The sequence below is a fragment of the Dermacentor variabilis genome, chromosome 4 (assembly GCF_050947875.1).
Source record: "Dermacentor variabilis isolate Ectoservices chromosome 4, ASM5094787v1, whole genome shotgun sequence".
NCBI lineage: Eukaryota > Metazoa > Arthropoda > Arachnida > Ixodida > Ixodidae > Dermacentor > Dermacentor variabilis.
In genome coordinates this window covers 93,288,199-93,307,686 of record NC_134571.1, presented here as the reverse complement: position 1 = coordinate 93,307,686, position 19,488 = coordinate 93,288,199, and the positions used below count along the sequence as shown (strand labels likewise).

The 19,488-nt window shown below is 48.2% G+C and overlaps 1 protein-coding gene across 9 annotated transcripts in view; it reads right to left on the bottom strand.

Annotated features, from left to right (window-relative positions):
• egg (SET domain bifurcated histone lysine methyltransferase eggless) overlaps nucleotides 1-19,488 on the bottom strand; it is a 141,741-nt gene that overhangs the window by 50,079 nt on the left and 72,174 nt on the right. For 6 of the 9 annotated variants that reach the window (XM_075689793.1, XM_075689794.1, XM_075689795.1 and 3 more), the window contains exon 2: nucleotides 8,954-9,103. The exons of 2 other annotated variants lie outside the window; for them this stretch is intronic. In XM_075689793.1, coding sequence (XP_075545908.1) covers nucleotides 8,954-9,063 — 110 coding nt within the window. In that variant the 5' untranslated portion in view covers nucleotides 9,064-9,103. Of the gene's footprint in view, nucleotides 1-2,578; nucleotides 2,865-8,953; nucleotides 9,104-19,488 lie in introns of those variants that run through there. One more of the 9 variants, XM_075689799.1, reaches the window with a different exon arrangement.

Here is a 19,488-nt window from a genome sequence, read left to right as displayed (position 1 = left end):
GGCCCGTTTCGTCGCGCCCAAAGTCGCTCTCACGGGGTTTGGGCTTGATTGTACTTTCTGTGGCGACAGCATGACAACGGTAGAGGTACGGAATGGCCAGATCGCAGGCAAGCGCACGCGCGCCCAGCAACGCGTTGAAAAACTGGTTTTATTTTCGGACCGTCCCTTTCGGGCTACCTTTCGCGTGACTAGCGGGGACATGTAGACCGACGATAGCGTTCCTGGCACAGTGCCAAGAAGCCGACGCTCGTAGACGCCGACGCGTCTGACGCAGTGACGCCATATCCCGCGAAAGTGAACGTATCACCGAAAGTGGTCATCCGGCAATACGGCACACTTCATTAGCCACTCGCGGAATAAAGTCGCTTGTTGTCTGATGGACTTGGATATTTTGGATGCCCAATTATTCAGATTTTTAGGCGGTCACCGTCGAGCCAGAATTATCGGTCGGCGACGTATAGATAACGTGAAATTAAGTTCGATTTATTAAGCCACTTTGGTATTGTGCGCCATGCACGTCTGCAGATTACTGCGGCCACACACGTCTTTAATACTGGCGCACTTTGGCTCAAAACCTTGTGTTTCTTTCATCAAAATGGCGCAGGAAATCTCGTTTGGCGCAGATGTGGGAGCAGCTGCATGCGTGTAATAACATCCAGCGTCCTTAGTTGCAAAACCATCAAACCCACCACCGTAAACTCACTCGTTAAGGAAGACGCAGTGGGCTAATACTATAGTGTAATACCATGTCTGGCATGACATATCGTCTAACGATGGAAAATGCACTGATCCTTCTAAACTCCGCCTGGAAGAGCCGATACAACAGTCGGTGACTCGGAGCACTGTAAAACAATGCTATAACGCCAAAACTATAAACGCCACCAAAAACGTTGCATGACATAAATGTAGTGATACCCCCCTCCCCCCCCCCCTGTGCGGTGAACAAACACTGCATGAAATTACATGCTGCGTCGGACGTAAATTAATACAATTGTACGCATCACATTTGGTTGCACAGACTTTAACAACTTCAGGAAAGCTTCGCTTCACATAGCTTCCAACATGTGCGTTGTTTCTGCCTAACCTTACCACAACTACCAACAATTTGCTGTCGATATCTGTAGCGTAACTAACGCCATCATCAATGGCCAATCTCTAAATCAAATAAGTTGGGTACGAGAGAACAAAGCCAAGGTCCAGCGTCAGAAACATGCAAGTAATTCCACAGACACACGGCACTCTGTTAGCTTGTCGTGTCCCACCACTAAGATACCAGTACATTTGACCGACTCCACGTTTGAAGCCGCAAGGCACTGGTGCAAGGACTCTGCGGACTAGGCGAATTCAGTTCGCTGCGTTCCCCAAGTTGAAGGAACGCAATGTATACAGTGCTGTTCACTGTTAAACAACACTAATCTGCGGCTATAATTTCGCTTGCGCTCTAGCCTAAATGCCGGCTGAAGCCATGCACAGCACAGGGGTGTAGAACGGAGCTAATGCCTCCATCCTTCCGTCATTTGCAGCACTGCCTTTCGCTCTAACAGTGAACCGCACTGTACAAACGCCCCCAGTGCAGTCGTCGCCCGTCAAAGACCGGAAAATGAAAGTCCGAAAGTCCCTCCACTACATGTCGCTCCTCCAATCCTACAAAAAATGATCAGAAGATGGGAAACATCGTAACAGCAATGGAGCCCTCTAGAGCATACGTTAAGAACCGCGAATAATTTTTAGAAACGTGACAAAATAGCCAGTCGGTACTTCAAACTTAGTGTTCCAACGTCACGGTTGGAATGCTAATATGTCACACTGCGTTATCTCAGCCAGAGATAATGCAGTCTATCAGCCAAAGCGAGTCCGAAACGCGAACGCTACGGAGATATCGTTATAAAAATAGTTATGTCACCGTCACATTTTCAGCGAGAGTCACGTTTACGCTTAACGATCACAGAGCTATGTCAGCGTCACATCTACAGCGGGAGTCACATTGAGGCGTGAAGATCACAACGAAATTAAAACCTTCGCAAAACATGGTTCGAGCACAGCCGAATTCCGGTCAAAAGGGTCACACAAGAAACTGGCGGAGTGTGCGCTCTTTTCACATGTGCACTTTCCCAACGTCCAATATTCTACAGTAAGTATACGAAACAGGGAAGACTTGAAAGAAAGAAAAAAAAAAAACTCCAACGGTTGAGCGATAAGGCACAACGTCACCCACCCTGTCAACACTATAAAGGTGGAACTGCCTCAGTAAAATAATAATGTATTACATTAACTTTCCCCTATTTCTGCCAACGTTGCACATACGTTAATTCTACATGCAAACCTTCAAGAACAACCCGAAAACTACATGACAATGCCAGCAGTGACAAGCTTCACAGGCAGAAAAGCGTATGAGGCAGTACTAATGTCGAATTGGCGTTGTATTATCAATAAGGACAAGAACTGAACAACAACGTATAAAGCGAGTTATCAACTTCCGCACAAGGACTCCGCCCACAGGGCAGAGGAGGAGAGGGCGCGAGAGGAAAACCCGAAACAGGCGGATCAAGCCGGTTTCTCGCTCGTCAGTTCTCCTCACCGTCTAAAGATGGCGTCACGAGCGCCGACTCGGCGGCGGCCTGTCGTTACCAGCAGAGTCCCGCTGCACGTAATGGGGCAGCTGCCTGCTTCCGCTGCACTGCAGCTTCCACGTAGCACGAGTCGTTTTTTCTCGTCAACAGAATGTGCGCAAGTAGGTTCACCTCGGAAGCGTTGAAAAGCTCAAAGAAACAGCAGTTCAATTCACATACACCCCTGCGCACTTGACAACTGCGCACCAATGGCTGCCGCCATGGCTCAGCAGCGCGGGTTGAATGAGCCACACGTGTGCCGTCGTCGCTTCCCTTCTCCCTCGCGTGAACGCGTCCGCTCGGACTATTTTCTTTCGCGCATGCAGCCAGCGCGATGTGGCTGGCTCGGCAACTGGCAACACTCGTGCGTATGTCTACGTCACACTTATACGTGCCTTCGTGGACCTTCGCTGGTCAGCCTGCCAGCAATCGTTGCAGTATTTTCGGTCTTTGCAGGACGATTATTATGACTCTACCTCACACACCAAACAAAAGTTGTGTAGTGTTTTAGCTGCAGTTACCTGACTGCAATAATCTTCGGTTGACACAAGCGGTCACCAGCACACCGTGGGCAGTTTTCATTGGAAGCACGACTACAAATGCAAGATAAGGTTTTACTATAACTACGGGGCAGTAGCGTAGTCGCGCAACATCCAAGCCAGACGACTTCGCGTCCTAACGCATAATCAGGCAAGGTCTATGCAACATTGTGTCGTCTCGTGCGCCAGCACCTACGCGTCATGACAGCGAATGTGACGCTTCATCATGAGGTGAAAGTGAATACACGTGTTTGAAGATTACACGTTGACCAGTTCGCGCGCTAAAACGGGAGATGTTAACTAAGTAGCTTCGGTAAGCTATGTTTCATTTCTCCACGCAGTCGCCGATTTCACCGTTCCTTGCACTTCGCTCTATCACTTACCCGCTCTTGCGTCTAGATGTTGACACCTTTATCAATTTGCAAGTCATCGCTAGGTTATAACTCGCAGATACCTCATGCCAACACTTACCCTGGTACTTTGCTAAAGAAAAAAAGAAAGCTTACAACACACAACCTTGCATAATCATTTATCAAAGACCAGCGATGTCGATTAGATAACGCGTATTTTCAATTCTGTGCAGGTTTCCCCTAAGTACACTAAATTTAGCAGCTCGGTCGGCGGCTCTTTGACAGACTTCCTTGCACCAGCTTCACGCGCACCAAGCAGGGGGATCAGGCACCGTGCCACCCCTCCCTCTCCAAAAGAAATTGTTAGCATGCTGCCTGCCCAGCGTCCTGGAGGGGGGCTCCCCCGAGAGAAATTTTTGGATAAGCCACTGGTTTGAAATATCCTTTCGGTAACTTGCGCTGCTCTTACAGCTTTCCTTTCAGCTTAGTAGGACTTCGCACGCACTGTACGCATGCGAAGGTCGTCTCGAGAGCTGCTCTTTCCTCGTGTCCGCTTCGTCAGCCGAGCTGTACGCGTAGCCTCCAGGTGGCCTTTCGCCCCGGGCATCGGCAGTGACGACTCGCCCTCCTACGTCACTGTTTCCCGCCACACAGAATCACGCCACCGTGGCGCTTCGCGCCCTGTGCTATTTCGCCCGCGACACGCGCGCTGCTCACGTGATCTCTCTGCCGCCAGCGCTGAGTACATCTATAGTTCCGATTAACGAGATTTCGCACAACGATTTTCAATTGGCTGGTTTCGGCTAGTTGGCAATTCATTGTAACATATTAACACTCCTGTCGCTTTCTTCGTCCTCGTCTTTTACGTCATTTTGCAATGTCCCCCGTAATCCTGCAAGGTTACACTTCGATTCGACATATAGTTTTCAAACAAGGCTGTCATTTTATTCTGCGTGAATTGCGCGGAAAGCCGTAAAGTAGTGCGACCTTAATATTTACTTCAGTATTTTCTGCAAAGCACAAATTCGTACTTTAAAATATCATTGCGATCACAGGCAACAATCGTTTAAAACGTCTCGGTCGGTCTCACTTGCAATTAACGAGGATTTAACGTCACGTAGCTCCCACAACAACGTAGAGCTTTGCAATTTCTCCTATAGATGACTTGTAATGTGCCCCTATTCTGCAACCACGATCCGACTTTTAGGTCCCTTCCATTAGAGTGATCCTAGTAACATTAAAAGCTAGTTCAGTTATACCTAATACACAGATTAAGCGCGAGAAGAAAGGAGAACCGAGGAACCCAGTTTTCGTAAGTCACAGTTTTCACTTTATATGTTTATAAATTAAGTACGGCACAACTCTATATTTTATAGCGAAGCTGTTACTGTTCGCAGTGCAATGTGAGGGCCAGCACAAGCAACAAAATCAGAAGGCAAACCTCGTTTACTGACGAACAAATATATACACTACTTGAATTATCCAGAGAATCGGTATGGATCAGCCGTGTTTTCGCATTAACTTTCTCCGGTAAGATTATGCAATGTGAAAGCTGCTAGCTCAGTTTTAGACTTACGTACCTGTTCAAAATTTCGTTTTGCAGCCCACTCTTTGTAACCGGTAGCTATCACTTTAACATTAAGAGATCAGAGATTGCCTGTGTGCAAAGGAATATTCAACGATTAGAATTGTTACACAAAATATACAATAACGAAAATGGCATCGATAAAGACCTGTATTTAAAATCGCCTCAGTATGTATCAGTAAGAATAGACCATGCTAAGCAGTCTTTTCTAATATAGTCGAAGACCGGAATAAGCTGCCAAGCGATCTTGTTCATTCACAGGATTTTCTAAATGTTGTTCGAAATGCTTTGTGACGAACTATTTGTCATGTGCCTATTATATACGGTGTGTCGCTTGAGGTAAGGAAAACTATACACAGTAGTTTCGTTTTATGAATGCTTGTTTATCATTATTATTTATGGCTGTTCAATGTTCAGTTTTAGTATTTATTCCTGTGCTTTGTATTACTATTTTAACAATGTGGCAATTCAATGTAACTAAACCTGCTTGCAATAGCGCTTTATGGCCGATGTAGGTAGGCATAATAAATAAATACATAGAATGAGTGTATTAAGCATCAACACGTGATTTCCCCTAACTTGAGTAGACAGACCAATAGCATAACACATAACTAGCAACGTCACACCATGCCGAAAACAAGGACACGCGCTCCGCCTTCGTTACCTCGGCGCTGTCGGCCCAGTACAATCACCAGGGGGCGCGACGGCTAAACTTGCGCTGGATCGATTTGAAAGGCGTTCCAGTGCGGTCTCCTGGCAAACACCACCGGCAGTTCTTGGCGCAGTTTTTTCTTTTAACGTGCACGAACGGATCCTCACTAGCTTTAGAATGAAAAAAAAAAACGCGTAAGTTGACGCTTTCACCTTCATGTCACGAGCTTTCGGAACAAAGACATTGCTTATAAATTCGCCAATTAAGTACACCTGCTGCCATAAAAGCAGCAGCGAGACACAGGGGCGACGCAAAAAAAAAAAAAAAAGCGTCGATCTACGTCTGTTTTACGCGGAGCTGGCCCGGCGCGTGTGCATCCGATACTTTTGGAAACGCAGCACAGCGCAGTAGCACATTGCGCATCGATGGCGCCACAGCGGTTCTGTAACGTTTACGTCACTTTCGCAGACACGACAGAGGCAACCTATTTGCTAATTCAAAAGTTATACCTACCAACTTAGTCTACACCACGCCTACGCTATACGAATTACAAACGCTTGCTTAGTGGTACCTCGTGCCAAAACAGCACATACCATTGAGTTTATCACATTATTACCTAGAGGGAAATCTGGAGCCACCGTCTATGCGAGTTTCCTAACGAGTGCTTTGCCGACATAGAAATGGCGGTCGGTATACGGAATATGAGTAATATGGGCATAGTGCCTTGAATATGCTAATATGGGTGTGCGAAGCTTGTACTGGATGGTGTTGAGAGAGGCTTCTCCTCAAACGTGGATATGGCCGCAGAAATAATGCGTCTACAAAATAAAATCTTCATAAATGGTTCTCATTCACCCGTATTACATCTTGCAATGAAGTTTACTCGCATGCAGTGCATAATCAAGCGAAGAAAAGCAAAAACAGACGACAAAATGTCGCAAAGCGAGCACGGACGTTCTCGTCTGTCATGCAACTTTAGCGGCCCGCCGACACTTGTTACATTTCGTATAACAATGCGTAGAAGCACAAGTCCGCATAATTAAATTGAATGTCTTTGTGTGATAATGAAGTTAAACAGCGATTGCGTTGTTTCAGTAGGAAGTGAACCACTGTGACCGACGGAACGGTGCCAGCCAAGCGCGTCTTCAAGGCGTCCTGGCCAGTCCTGGCTTTTTGAGAACGATGCAAATCGCAAACCACCATATCCCGGTGTTGCCATGCATACTACAGCGCGAGATTTCCCTCTAGGTTATATAGTGAGAAACTATGGTACACACCATCTATAATTGCATGCATTTCCTTTCTTCAACACGCTTGACTCGCTACTTTCAGGTCAGAAACGCTACGGTACACTGAGACGCGCCTCAAAGTACAGGAGCGCAGCTACAAAGAAATGAAATGCAGCCGAGATGATTGTTGTTTAGGGACACAATAAGGCCCAAAGTGGAGCTGTTAGAAGCTCGCTGGGTTTCTCTTGACGTTCGCAGCTGGCTGGGGGAGGGATAGCTGAGAGAGAGTGAAAGCAGAGTATAAAATAGCGCCGCGCAGCATAGCGACGTGGCGAGGGAGGGTGGAGCCTAGCGGGGGAGGAGTGGCGCGCACGCAAGCGAGGAACGCGGCCTGGAAGCGTGCCCTCTACTGCGACGCGTGAGGCAGGGGGGTCAGGCGAAGGAGGAGGGGTGTTCTTCTCCGGCGGCTGGTGCAACGCCGAGGAGGCGAGATACTCCTTGCAGTGGCTGCGTTCGAACTTAGAAATAGCTCGGCGTTTCTGGACCCGAACTTGTGAAAATTTTCTTTGTATAAGCTGTATTGAATGAAAAAAAAAAAGAATTTACTCTTAGAAACAAACAAACCATGTACTCATACGGGTGCTAACACGTTGTTTTAAATCAATTTGATTTTCGTTGTTTCCTTTCGTTGTCCGTCGCGGCAGCCTCACGTGCATGCTCGCGCGAGCAAAGGCCTCCTGGCGCGCAGCGAAGCATAGACGGGAACGCGCGGAGTGATAAATTTTGGTGGCCGGACTTCTTGCGTAGTTTCCACAGCGTTGCACTGATGTATGAAACGGAGTTTTATAGGGTGCCTAGATGTCCTCCTCGCCCGCCGCTCCGTACAGCGTGGAGACAATCGCGGCGTCTACTACAGCGTTGACCATGCGAATCACGGACGCCGCAGTAGACGCCTTTGGTGGACGCCGTAGGAACGCGTTGCCGGCGCTCATGTGTCTTGTGTGCGGGTTGGCACTACTCTTCTGGCCTTCCGCCAGCTCCACCGGTCTCTGGTGTTTGCGATAGCAGAGCCACGTTAAGAGGAAGCTTTAGCTCGGGCCCAACTCCCACGCGGCCTATTCAAATACATGTAAAACGCAAAAACGTTTTTATGAGATAACTCCTGGACCGATTTTGATGAAATTTGTTGCATTTGAAAGAGAAAGGTAAATTCTAGTGACTGTTGGCAGCGGAATTTTGATTTAGGGCTTGAATTCTTATAAAACGATTTTCAAATATTTGACCGCTTGATAAAAATAGAAGCACGAAGTTTACAAATTCATAGCTCTGCATCAAGAACTGATATCGCGGTTCTGTAAACGGCATCCATTAGATCATTCAAAGCGGACAAATTCAATATGTCATTCTACATCTTACGTGAATTTGTTACGTTGGTTACAACGGTTTTGCAAAAGTTGTATTTCCCTATGATTAAAATTTTTTATATTCATGTGTCACATATCAATTTTGTCCGCTTTAGATGTACTATTAAATGCAATTCACAGAATCGTATTATCATTTTTAATGGTTGAGTTACAGAGTTGTAAACTTGATAGTTTCGTTTTTTGAAAATTTTTGATTTTTGCCAATATTTTATAAAAAATTGACAATCTAACTCGAAAATTCGAAACCAACAGTCACTAGATGTTAAGTTTGTCTTTTAAATGCAACAAACCTCATCAAATTTGGTGCAGTGGTTGCCGAGAAAAACGAATTCTCCTTTTACATGTATTTAGATAGGAGTACTCGAGCTAAAGCTTCCTCTTAACTGTTTAAAATGTAGCATTTCTTTTTAGTGTCTCTTCCTATGATGCCTTTTCTTTTCTTGACCTGAGTGACAGTTGTCATTTTTTTTTTCGACTCATTTCTCCAGTTTCTTGAAGGAGCATCATCAGTTCCTACCACAAAGTACGCCGCTCCGTTTTTTTTTTTTTTTTGCATTCTGCTTACCTCTGAGAAAGAACGGAATCCCTCCTAGACCAGAGGGCGCTCTCCTCGTGGACTAGAGAGCTCGCACACTCTTGCTCTGGACTGCTCAGCGGAGACGTTTGCTTTGGCATCGCCCAGACAGTCGCGCCCGAACCGACACGCTACCGCAACCTGCGGAAAGCAGAAATTAGACTCAGTTAAGCTAGACCAGATGCCCCTAAGCGCTGAGCGATAACAGCTAGAAACATCTACGTCCTGTTATCTATTTAGTGCGGGTCTAATAATGTGCATGCAGAGGCCACCACGCGCTTACTCGCAGAGCGTGATGGCGCTGTGGGCGTAGGCTCCCGGCGCGTAGGCTCCCGGCGACGTGCGACTGTCGCGCCGCGCAGGGGTTGCGCTGCGCGACCTACAGTGGCGTAGCTAGGTCGTCTGGCACCCGGGGCCCTTAGCTCTTCTGTCACCCCCCCCCCCCCGGGTGTAGTCGAGGAAGGCGAGGATATCGACAATTTTCGGGTGTCTTCAGACGTATATGACACCCCCCCCCCTGCTGGCCCCGCGCACCCGGGGCCCACGGCCCCCCGGCCCCCCCTGTTGCTACGCCACTGGCGACCTATGTCGCGAGTTCAAACAGCGCGTTTCTTTATGGGCTAAATATAGACCGAAGTAGCGTGAGCGTGCGCACACGTTACGTCACGTTAGCGAGAACAACAGCGTCTATAGTTCGACCGATGGTTCGAAGCACTGGCGCAGCCAACGTACCGGACGCAGCCAACACGCTCCGGCTCGTCCGGTGTCAAGCGACGCTCGTCCGCGGGCCGATAACGTCAAGGCCGCTTTATGGTTCGACGCAGCGTGCGCGTCAGCCAGCGTCGGTGGAGGTTGGCGACGCCAGGTTCGTACCGTACGGTGGCGCGAAAATCGCCCCGAGCGCCGCGCCACGCCGACTAGACACACGCGCATTTTATACGAAACGTTTCAGAATGATAAGAAACTTCTAGCTCGCTGGAACGTGCAGGAGAACGCGCCGCCACCAGCGGCGAGACGCGGTGCATATTGGGTGACGAGGTCGGCGCGGAACGCAGCAAGTCGTATCTCGCGCCGGCCGCAGCCGGGGAATGCCGACGGACGCCGGATACGTCGGCCGCCCCTCGCGTCGGACTATATACTGTATGTATATATATATATATATATATATATATATATATATATATATATATATATATATATATACTTGCGCTTTCGGTGGCGTCGCATCGCCATACCAAGTGTGCACACGCGCGTAAACGCTACGTCGTACTATAGAGTGGCCTTAAAGGCGCCTTTCGAACAAAAAAAAAAAACGAACTCCACCCGCCTTTTCACAACAAATGCACGCTACGTTACGTTTGCGCACTCGGTTCCCGAATCCGCAAACCTCGGCGGTAGCACATGCAACGCGATGCGAACGCTGTTAGATCAAAAGAAGGACGCGCTACAGTGCACGAGAAATCGACGTTCCGGGCACCGCGTTCCAATCAACGGGATGATATCGGCAAAAAAAAAAAAAAAAAAGCAGTATCAATCGAAGGGCATTGACAGTTATAGCAAGCTAGAGAGAGCATTGCGTTCCGAGTCCTCGGGTGGTGTTCCACTTACACGCGGGTGCAACGTGTTGGCACGACGCAGCACGCCACACTGTAAAATAATTTACACACTAAAAAGTGAAAAAGGGTGTAAACGTGTCTATAACTCACACCCTCCAGGTGTTATCTATATAACGGACACCCTAAGGGTGTGAGTTATAGACAAATTTACACACTTTTTCACTTTTTATGGTGTAAATTATTTTACAGAGCAGGCGGCTGCCGCTGGGGCAGAAGGAACGGCGCCCTGGCATCTACCAGGCGTCTCGCAACGATGGCGTGATGAACAGCGCCATCAGTGGCGTTGCGAGCGTCGTCGCACTAGGGTTCACGAGACGAGTATGACGCGTAACCATTGGCGGTATAGTCAGCGCCCACGTGAAATTTTAATGTTAGCTTGAGGTCTACCACTGCATATATATATACACGTATCAGCAAAAATGGAGGCACTTTCTAAGAGACTCCTCCGATCGTGTCCCGACAGGCGGCAACGTTGGTCCCATGTGTCGCATTGTTCTACTGACAGCCGCCCGGATACTGGACACTTGTTGTGGGAGTGCTCAAGCCTCGACAGAATCCAGGATCAATGCAAGCCCAGGACAGTGCGAACCCTTAATGACTGGCTGTACCCTACAGGCGACACACGCAGCGCTCTGATGAGCCATTTGTAGAAATATACTGCGCATGAGCAAGACGGATATTTTCCAACCAAGTTTGCTTAAGAGAGGTGATTTGCCTAACAGGTACATGGCTGACGTGTCTTTCTGTTACTGGTTTTATGATGAAGTCTCAGCGTCTTCGCGAATTTTGTTCTAGATCATGTCATCAATTACTCACCCGAAGGTAACACTTTCGCTGGTAACACGCTGCTTTTGTTTTGTAAGAAGCCTAGTATTTACATAAACAAAGGAAAAGCACTTCATCTGTGCAAGCACTCGAACAATTCACCGAGAAACAGTCAAACTTGTGTCTCGTTTTCCAACCAAATTTTTGTATGTCGTACTGCCGCTGCACGGAAGAGGACGCGCACCATTTTGCAAATCGTCTATTGGGCCGTGGAACGTTGTCGTACAGCCTGGCCCTGCAGGGCCAATATTAGTAGTGATGTAGCCTTTCCTTCCTTCCCTTCAGCCCATTAAGGCCTCAGGCCATTTCGTGCAACTGAAGATGCATGTACATCCATCCATCCATCCATCCGTCCGTCCGTCCGCCCATCCATCCATCCATCCATCCATCCATCCATCCATCCATCCATCCATCCATCCATCCATCCATCCATCCATCCATCCATCCATCCATCCATCCATCCATCCATCCATCCAGCAGCTCAGCAATTACACGCATAACGCCAATGCCAGCAGCGGAAGACAGAACGTTGTCCTGGATCCGACACCGAGGCGATTGAGCACAGCCTATGGCACAGCTCTGGCGGCACGTCCACTTCTCTTCGTCGTTTTTGCAGTCAAACGCACTCCTCGTATGTGGAGATACTTTAAAACTCTGCACGCGTGCCGCGCGTCCGCCGTCGATAAAGGGAACGTAACGGCGCGAACGCATCATAAGATCGCCAACGTTTTCAAGCGCACGACGCAAGTATTAGCGTGTTTTGCAATAGCGTTCGCAAAAAAATGTAGCCAAGAAATGGTGCCCTCACTGAGCATCCTCCATAAGCTATTGCGTTTGTGGCCTATTTACGTTAATTGGCGAATTTAACGTACGTAGTCTTCACGTAATATAATGGATAGCGTTGTTATACATTTCGGCACTTGTGGCTCCTGCTACAGAGCTAACTATCACAATGGCAGCGCTCTCGCTATCGTTGATCACGAATAAATGGTTAGAAGAGCTTTCACTTCCTTTCAACTCACTTGATAGGCTAGTTACGGGAGCTTAAGGTATCCACTTTGTGATATCGTTCGGCAACTCCTAAAGTCCGTAGAAGTGGTAAGACGAGTCCACATAAGGGGCATCGGAGTCAGACTATACGTAAACAGCTATGACACCTTCGAGCCCAAGTAGTGGAACGAGTCTGGCACCATCAGAAGTAGGTTTCTGCGATGGGACGCCACCTCGCGGCGACAAGAAAAAGCAAAAAAAAAGGGAATTAAATTGTAGCGTTTTACGTGACGCGGCCACAATATGATTATGAGGCACGCCGTAGTAGAAGCCTCCAGGTTAATTTTGGCCATTTGGGCTTCTTTAACGCGCATTTATTTGATGTACAGGAGCGTTTTAATGTGAAAGCATTATATGCCCTGTAGAGGTCGAGGATGGACGTCGGAATGAAAACACTTGGGAGGTTTATTTTACATTATTTACAGTGGGACGTCAAGTAACAGTTGTACAGTCATTACGGGCCGGCAGCAACTCGGACGCTGCGGCCCGCGGCAAGAAGTTCGAGAGAGGTGAATCAGGGAATGCTCCAGGATTCTCTGGAATGCTCTGGCATCCTCTAGGTCTGCGTCTTTTAAACCCTTCGAGGTCTGGAAGACGCGTCATGTTCGGCCAATGGGAGAGTCCGCTCAGATGACGCCATTTTCGGCCAATGGTAGGCGCCCGAGCGGTGGTGTCACACCCGGCGGCTCCCTGCGGTCCTTGCTGACTTGCAATGCGCTCTTCAAAGGCGGACGGGGGGACGACGCTTGGGCCCCAATTGTCCGAGGGCCGCCTACTCCCGGCGGCCGGTGCGACGCTGCCAGGCCTTCCCGGTACATCACAGCCGTCTGGCTTCGGGACTCACGTTACCTGGAACAGTGCCGGGCTATCCCCTCGCTTTCTGGAAGAGTCAAGCATTGAATAGCTCCACCGGTGGCGTACGAAGTGGGGGCATTCAACTTGTTTGCACGTGCGCTCCTCTGGAATGTGCTTTCCGTGTTTCTGCGCTTCTCAATTAGCTGTGCTGCGATTCGATGTGGTCTGGGGAACTCGAAGGGGGCTCAGAAAAAGGTCCCGTATCTAACAGCCCCATTACGCGAAAGTCCGTAGGCGTGGCCGAAAGATGGTACCAAAAATGACCGACGGCGCAGAGTAAAAACGCGTCAAAAATGCTCGAATTGATGATATTTTTCAGGGAGGTTCCTGCAAACAAGGTAAATTGTAAAAATAAAGTCCGCTCTGGGTGGGAATCGAACTAGGGCCTCCTGGTTGCTAGACCAGCAGGCTTTCCCGACGCCACGGCGGCTCCAAGGCGCCTAAAGGCTGACTAAAGGTGCGCGTAGTGCGTGCGTCATTGCACACGTCACAGCTATCTGGCTGTGGCCAGTGCGTGCGTCACTGGGCACGTGACGGTGCATGCAATGGGGATTAAGTGGTGTCACGTTATGAGTCACATAACGCGTTGTTCATGGCGTTCCGAGTTCTGCAAACGGTACAATGATCTCGCATTCCCACACGTAAGCAGTATTAAAAGTCTGCGGCGTTTTTTTTTTTTTTGCATTTCATACCCATCGAAATACAGCCGTCGCGGCTGGGAATCCAACCCGCGACCTGGTGCTTAGCAACGCAACGCCATAGCTGAGAAAAGCGGGAAAAACGCACATGATATGTGTACTTCAACTCTGCGTGGGGGAACCAATGAAAAACACAATGCAGCCCTGTTGTGACCGGGCGGTGACCCGGGGAACCAATCGCTCAAGGCGGGTAACACGACAATGGTGTACGAGCCAGCGCCCTCGTCAGATCCAGTTTCAACTGCGGTGATTCATGGCAACCAGTTCGACACCGCCAAATGGGTTTGGGGGATTTACGAAGTCACACATGACTTCGAAGTCACACATTCCTTTAAACGACCTCGTGGTGATCTTCTCTCCCGTCGATTACCGATGTTACTTTGCCTTTTCCCTCCTGCCTCGACGAGCGAACGGGATGAAGCCGCCCTTCTGGGATACCACCGGGGTCCGTGTCGGAGACGGGGTCATTGTGTTTCCCACTTTCCCTGTCCGTGCAAAGGAACGTGCGTGTGCTTTGTGCCAAGCTCTCCTCGGAGGAAAAAGGCTGCAAACCTCCGGATTGGGGGAAGGTGACGTGACCGGGACGACGGAAGAGTTGAAAAACTAGACGAACGCCTTGTGATCGGCAATGGGCAGCTTGAACTTGAACTGCTTTTCTGAGTCATTTTTATATGTTCTTGCGTACAAAATGTAAATACAAAAGTGTGTTCTAAAATGTCAATGTCGGGCCAAGGCCCACGATCCTTACTCCACCATGGTGCCTGAACTTCCGACATCTTCGGACCCCTGGTCGCAACAGCGTATATTAAGCGCATAGGAAAGCCTGCCTAAAGTTTTCTTGTGCGAGGACTACCTTCCAATCGCGTTTCCGAGCTTCCTCCCGAGCCACCATCTAAATTGGACAGTGAAGCAGCCTGCATCGTTCTGACTTCGATGCTGTCTTCTTTGGAATTGGAACGAGGCTTGAAGCTTTAGCTCAGGGGCTCCTATTAATATACATGCAAAAGAATAAATCGTTTTTCTCGGCAACCACTGCACCAAATTTGGCGAAGTTTGCTGCATTTAAAAGAAAAAGTTAAAACCTAGTAACTGTTGCGGGCGGATTTTTTTATTTACGCCGTCGGTATTTTAATAAGAATTGTTAAAAATAGCAAATTTTCAGAAAACGAGACTATCAAATTGACAACGCTGTAACTCACCAATAGATAACACAATTTTGTCAATTGCATCTAATATCACGTATAAAGCGGGCAAAATTGATTTATTATACACCGCTCTGCAATATACTGCTCTGATGTGAGTGTGACTTTTGCGAAACCCTCCGAATTCACATAAGCTGTAAACTTGTATAACGAACTTATGCGCAATGCTCTGACGGATGCAGTTTACAGGCTGGCAATATATGTTTTTGATGCAGATGGACAAATTTGTAAACTTCGGGTTTCCATATTTTTTTAAACCTCCAGTTTATTAAAAGCCATGGTAAAAATGTTCAGGCATTCAATCAAAATTTCGCTTCTAACATTGACTAAAATTTGACATTCTCTAAATAATGTAACAAATGTCATTAAAATCGGCCCAGTGGATATCTCAGAAAAGCATTTCTGCGTTTTACACGTATTTGCATAGGCGGCATCGAAGTTGAGCCCGAGCTAAAGCTACTCCGCTATTAGCTTAGTCGTCTACTTTGACTTCTACGGGGAGTATTGGAACACAGCGATAGAAACAGCAGAAAGTGTGCCAATCGACTGCCTTAACGTGGACAGGTCTGACACGAGGCATCAGATGGTGCCCTTTCTTGACACGTTTCCTTTACGTTTGCGTTACCGTGCGTTTAAGTCCTGAAGGGACAACTTTCTGCGCGATACTTGTCAACCAACGTTTCAGAATCGACTTGTGGCCTTACTTTCTCGTCCACTAGAGCTGCGATTCAGAACACAATCACTTAATCCAGCGCGAATTACCTGGCTCACTCGTGAAAGGCAGCCATGGAACAGTGATTAAAGCCACATTATCGCTCGTTCCATTATCATACTGCGCCACACCACGCCTGAACGAAATCGCTTTCGAAAAGGAACCGACCCATATATATATACACAATAACTGCCGTTCGAACTAATAACGTTATTTTATTGTTACTTGCTCTACTGTTGGTGCACTCTTTCAATATAGACTTTCGCACAGGCACCTTACGTCCACTTTACTGCGTTGTTTGCCTTAGCAAGCGCAGCGGGCGCTGAAAGCGCTCGAGTCCAAAGCCCCTTTAATGGCGTTTTCCAACGGCAAAGCCGCGTCGATCAAAGGGCTTGCCTCATAGCTACGCGGAAACGAGCGTCACATACCCGCACTCCAGCCACTGTACCCGCACATACGCAGCACACACGGCAAAAACCGGTTTTGCTGGCAGCCTACAGGAAGCGTCGCCGTCGTTACCTTTCGCCCACGTCGCACCGCGCATCGGCATGTCGAGTTCGGTGAAGCGCCGCAGAGGGGGGTTGTCGCTGTCGCTGCTACTTAGGCTCGGGCACCCCTTGTTGCTGCGTCATCTATAACCACGTCATTCATATCTACCGTACGAAATAGAGGGCGTGGAATGAAATTATTTTCCCTGAGACAAACAATTAGCAACCAAATTCCACAGTTCATACGCCCCACACTCACCACCAACTCGCGTAGGAATGCATTGTTTTTCTTGGACGTCAACTAGAGGTTGAATAGCTTTACAATTTTTTTGTTCTGTACAGATTAGCTATAATAAGATCATTTCAACTCGCGGACACTAGACAATTTCTAACACGTCGCCATCGTGAACCTTCCATATACGAATCCACAGACAATGCGGCAGCACTCTCATATAGTGCTTTATGAAGGAGGCAGCTGCGCATTGCTTCGTTTATTCAAGAAATTCAGGGGCGTTTATCATTTGGCACCCGAAGGTCACGTGACATGGAAGCGATCCACAATGAAAAGTTGCAACGGGCACTCGGTGAAGTTGGCCAGCAGCCCGCTGGGAAACACGGGGGCCGATCCCCCACTTTGCTAGTGTTTGCTACAAGGAACACTCACTTGACAATGATAAAATAAAGGCACATGAAAGCAAGGTGAAATGTTACCCTGCCCATTTGTTCCGCTAAGTTGCTGAGGTTCACGGTACTACACAATAGAATCAAGAACGCAGCCTGCTAGCGCCGGATAGCGTATTTGGTTTACTTCGTTTGGTGCTTCTCTCTTTCTATCCATTTACCCACTTCCCCCTGTGCAGGAACCAACGAGAACTACTTCTGGTTAACCTCCCTGCCTTTCCATAACGTAATTTCGTTCTTTTCTGCGCACGGATAAGGTATCATAGCTATAACGCAATAGTGGAGTAGCAACAGTAAAACCGGAACGCAATAAAGGCAAAACAAAACAATCACCGTCACAATGCATGCATAATTTCCTTTTCTATTGCGATAGTAACTATACGGACACCCTAGGGGCATTTCTGCCGTCGCCGCGCGCCGTACGTATGATGTATGAGCGAGTGAAAGGGTGCGAGGGTGAGCCGGCAATCGCGACTCAACAATCTCGCGCATGCAAGGGACGAAAGCGGGGAGAAAACGCGCCGCCTTCCGTCGCCCGCAAGGATTCAGGGGGAGGGGAGAGGGCGTTCTACATCGGGCGGCCGCGCGCAGCCGGCCGGGCCGCTGTATCTTGAAAGTATCTGTATCAGGAAGTCGCTGTATCTGCGACGGGTAAAGAGTTTGCGCTGTGCTCTGTTTTCGCGACTTAGTTTGCGTTGATGCGAGCGGCTGCACGAAGGTGGACTCGCTCGCTGCTGCTGCCGCGTTTCCTCACTGCAGAGTTTTGACAGCGAGTTTCCCCGGTCATCGAGTGAGATGTGTTCATGTATTCTAGTGTGCGTGTGACACCATGCTTGTTAATTTAGTTAGTACGCCTGTGTTTACAAGTTTACACGGCCGATGAAACTAGTATCCTTACTTTGTATAGCTAGCTATCCACTAATTTGCTATCGCGATCAATGCTTCGCCTGTAGGGCGAAACTGTGACTTCGTATATATCTGCAGTTCCGGATTTAGCGCACAAGAAGTACGATGGCGTGCAGCTACAATTTCGCATATAAGTTACATTATTACGGTCCTCCTATGACGCCAACCGGCACTGGGACGTGAGAAATGTGGTGATGAGGAGCACAAATTAAACAAAAAATTTCGCTCATCACATTTCTGTGCCGGTTGGCGCTATAGGAGGACTGGAATAATGTAAATGCGGTGATGAGGAGCACAAATTTAATCAGCTCAGTATTTATTCTTGCGTTTGAACTGACCCTTGAGCTGTTTAAATTTGTTATGAGTTCAAGTACAGAGTCCAATCAAGGACCATTCTTGTGAGGAAGTCGCTTCGGTAAATTCGGTCCTTCAGTGGCCAACACCACTGGTAAGCTCTACATTTAGGTGCGTGGCTTTTCAGACAACGTCGCACAATGAGAAGACCATAGCCGGCAACCACAGATGAGCTAGCAAAGCGGCTGGACAAGAAGGTCCTCTCGCACGACGCCACAGTGGCCTGACGATAGCGTCGCGAGATACCGCCAGACGTTTCTTGATAAGGCTACACGTGCGTCAAGCGCGACTCCTACGATATACCAAGGGCTTTCTGAAGCGCTTATCACAAACGGAACCTCGGCGAGTGATAGCGGCTAGCTCAGCTAAGCGAGAAATAAGACAAGCCAGCGCTTTTCTCGCAGTTCCCTCGCACCTCGATAACACTGGGTAACATTGCCCAGTCAGAAGACTCAGATTCTGCAAGCAAGGTAAATCAATAATAGATTATACTTTACGGTGCTGCAATGTGTGATCTGATATTAAGGATTGATGCACACTATCGTCACAAAATGTGGGATCTTGAAATTCTTTGGCGCATACTTTGCAGTTTGTCTACACTACGGTCTGTTTCTCTAGCATGCGTAAGAAAGCAAAGAACAGCTCCTTGTCCAACGATTGCAGGTCACACATTGCCCATATTATACTCTATGCCAAAATGTAGGCAGAGGGAAATGTTCAAAGCATGTGCAGCATTGGAACGTTCGACAGAGCGTTTTTCACTGATGCTACAAAAGTATAAGTTGGCATGTTCATTGCAGTAGGTGCAATCAAAGGTACGGACTTCCCAGCATAAATCCGGATCACTAAGCCGCCTGGCCAAGACATTACGTTGCCCGTCGTGATGCGCTCCTCCTGCAATGCTCCCTGTCCTGAAGGGACAGCGTGTCTAATCAGACGTTTCTGCTGCATTGTGAGACAGACACGTGAACTACTATATGGCTACTTAATTAGTAATTTTTCTTCGCCACACAACAGCAGAAGCCACGGCAAAGAGCACTACTTCCATATTCACACATCCCAACACGATTTGCGGCGTTAGTTGAAAGGGAAAACTCGCCCAAACGACACCACAAGCGCTGTGCGCTGGGATGTCCCTA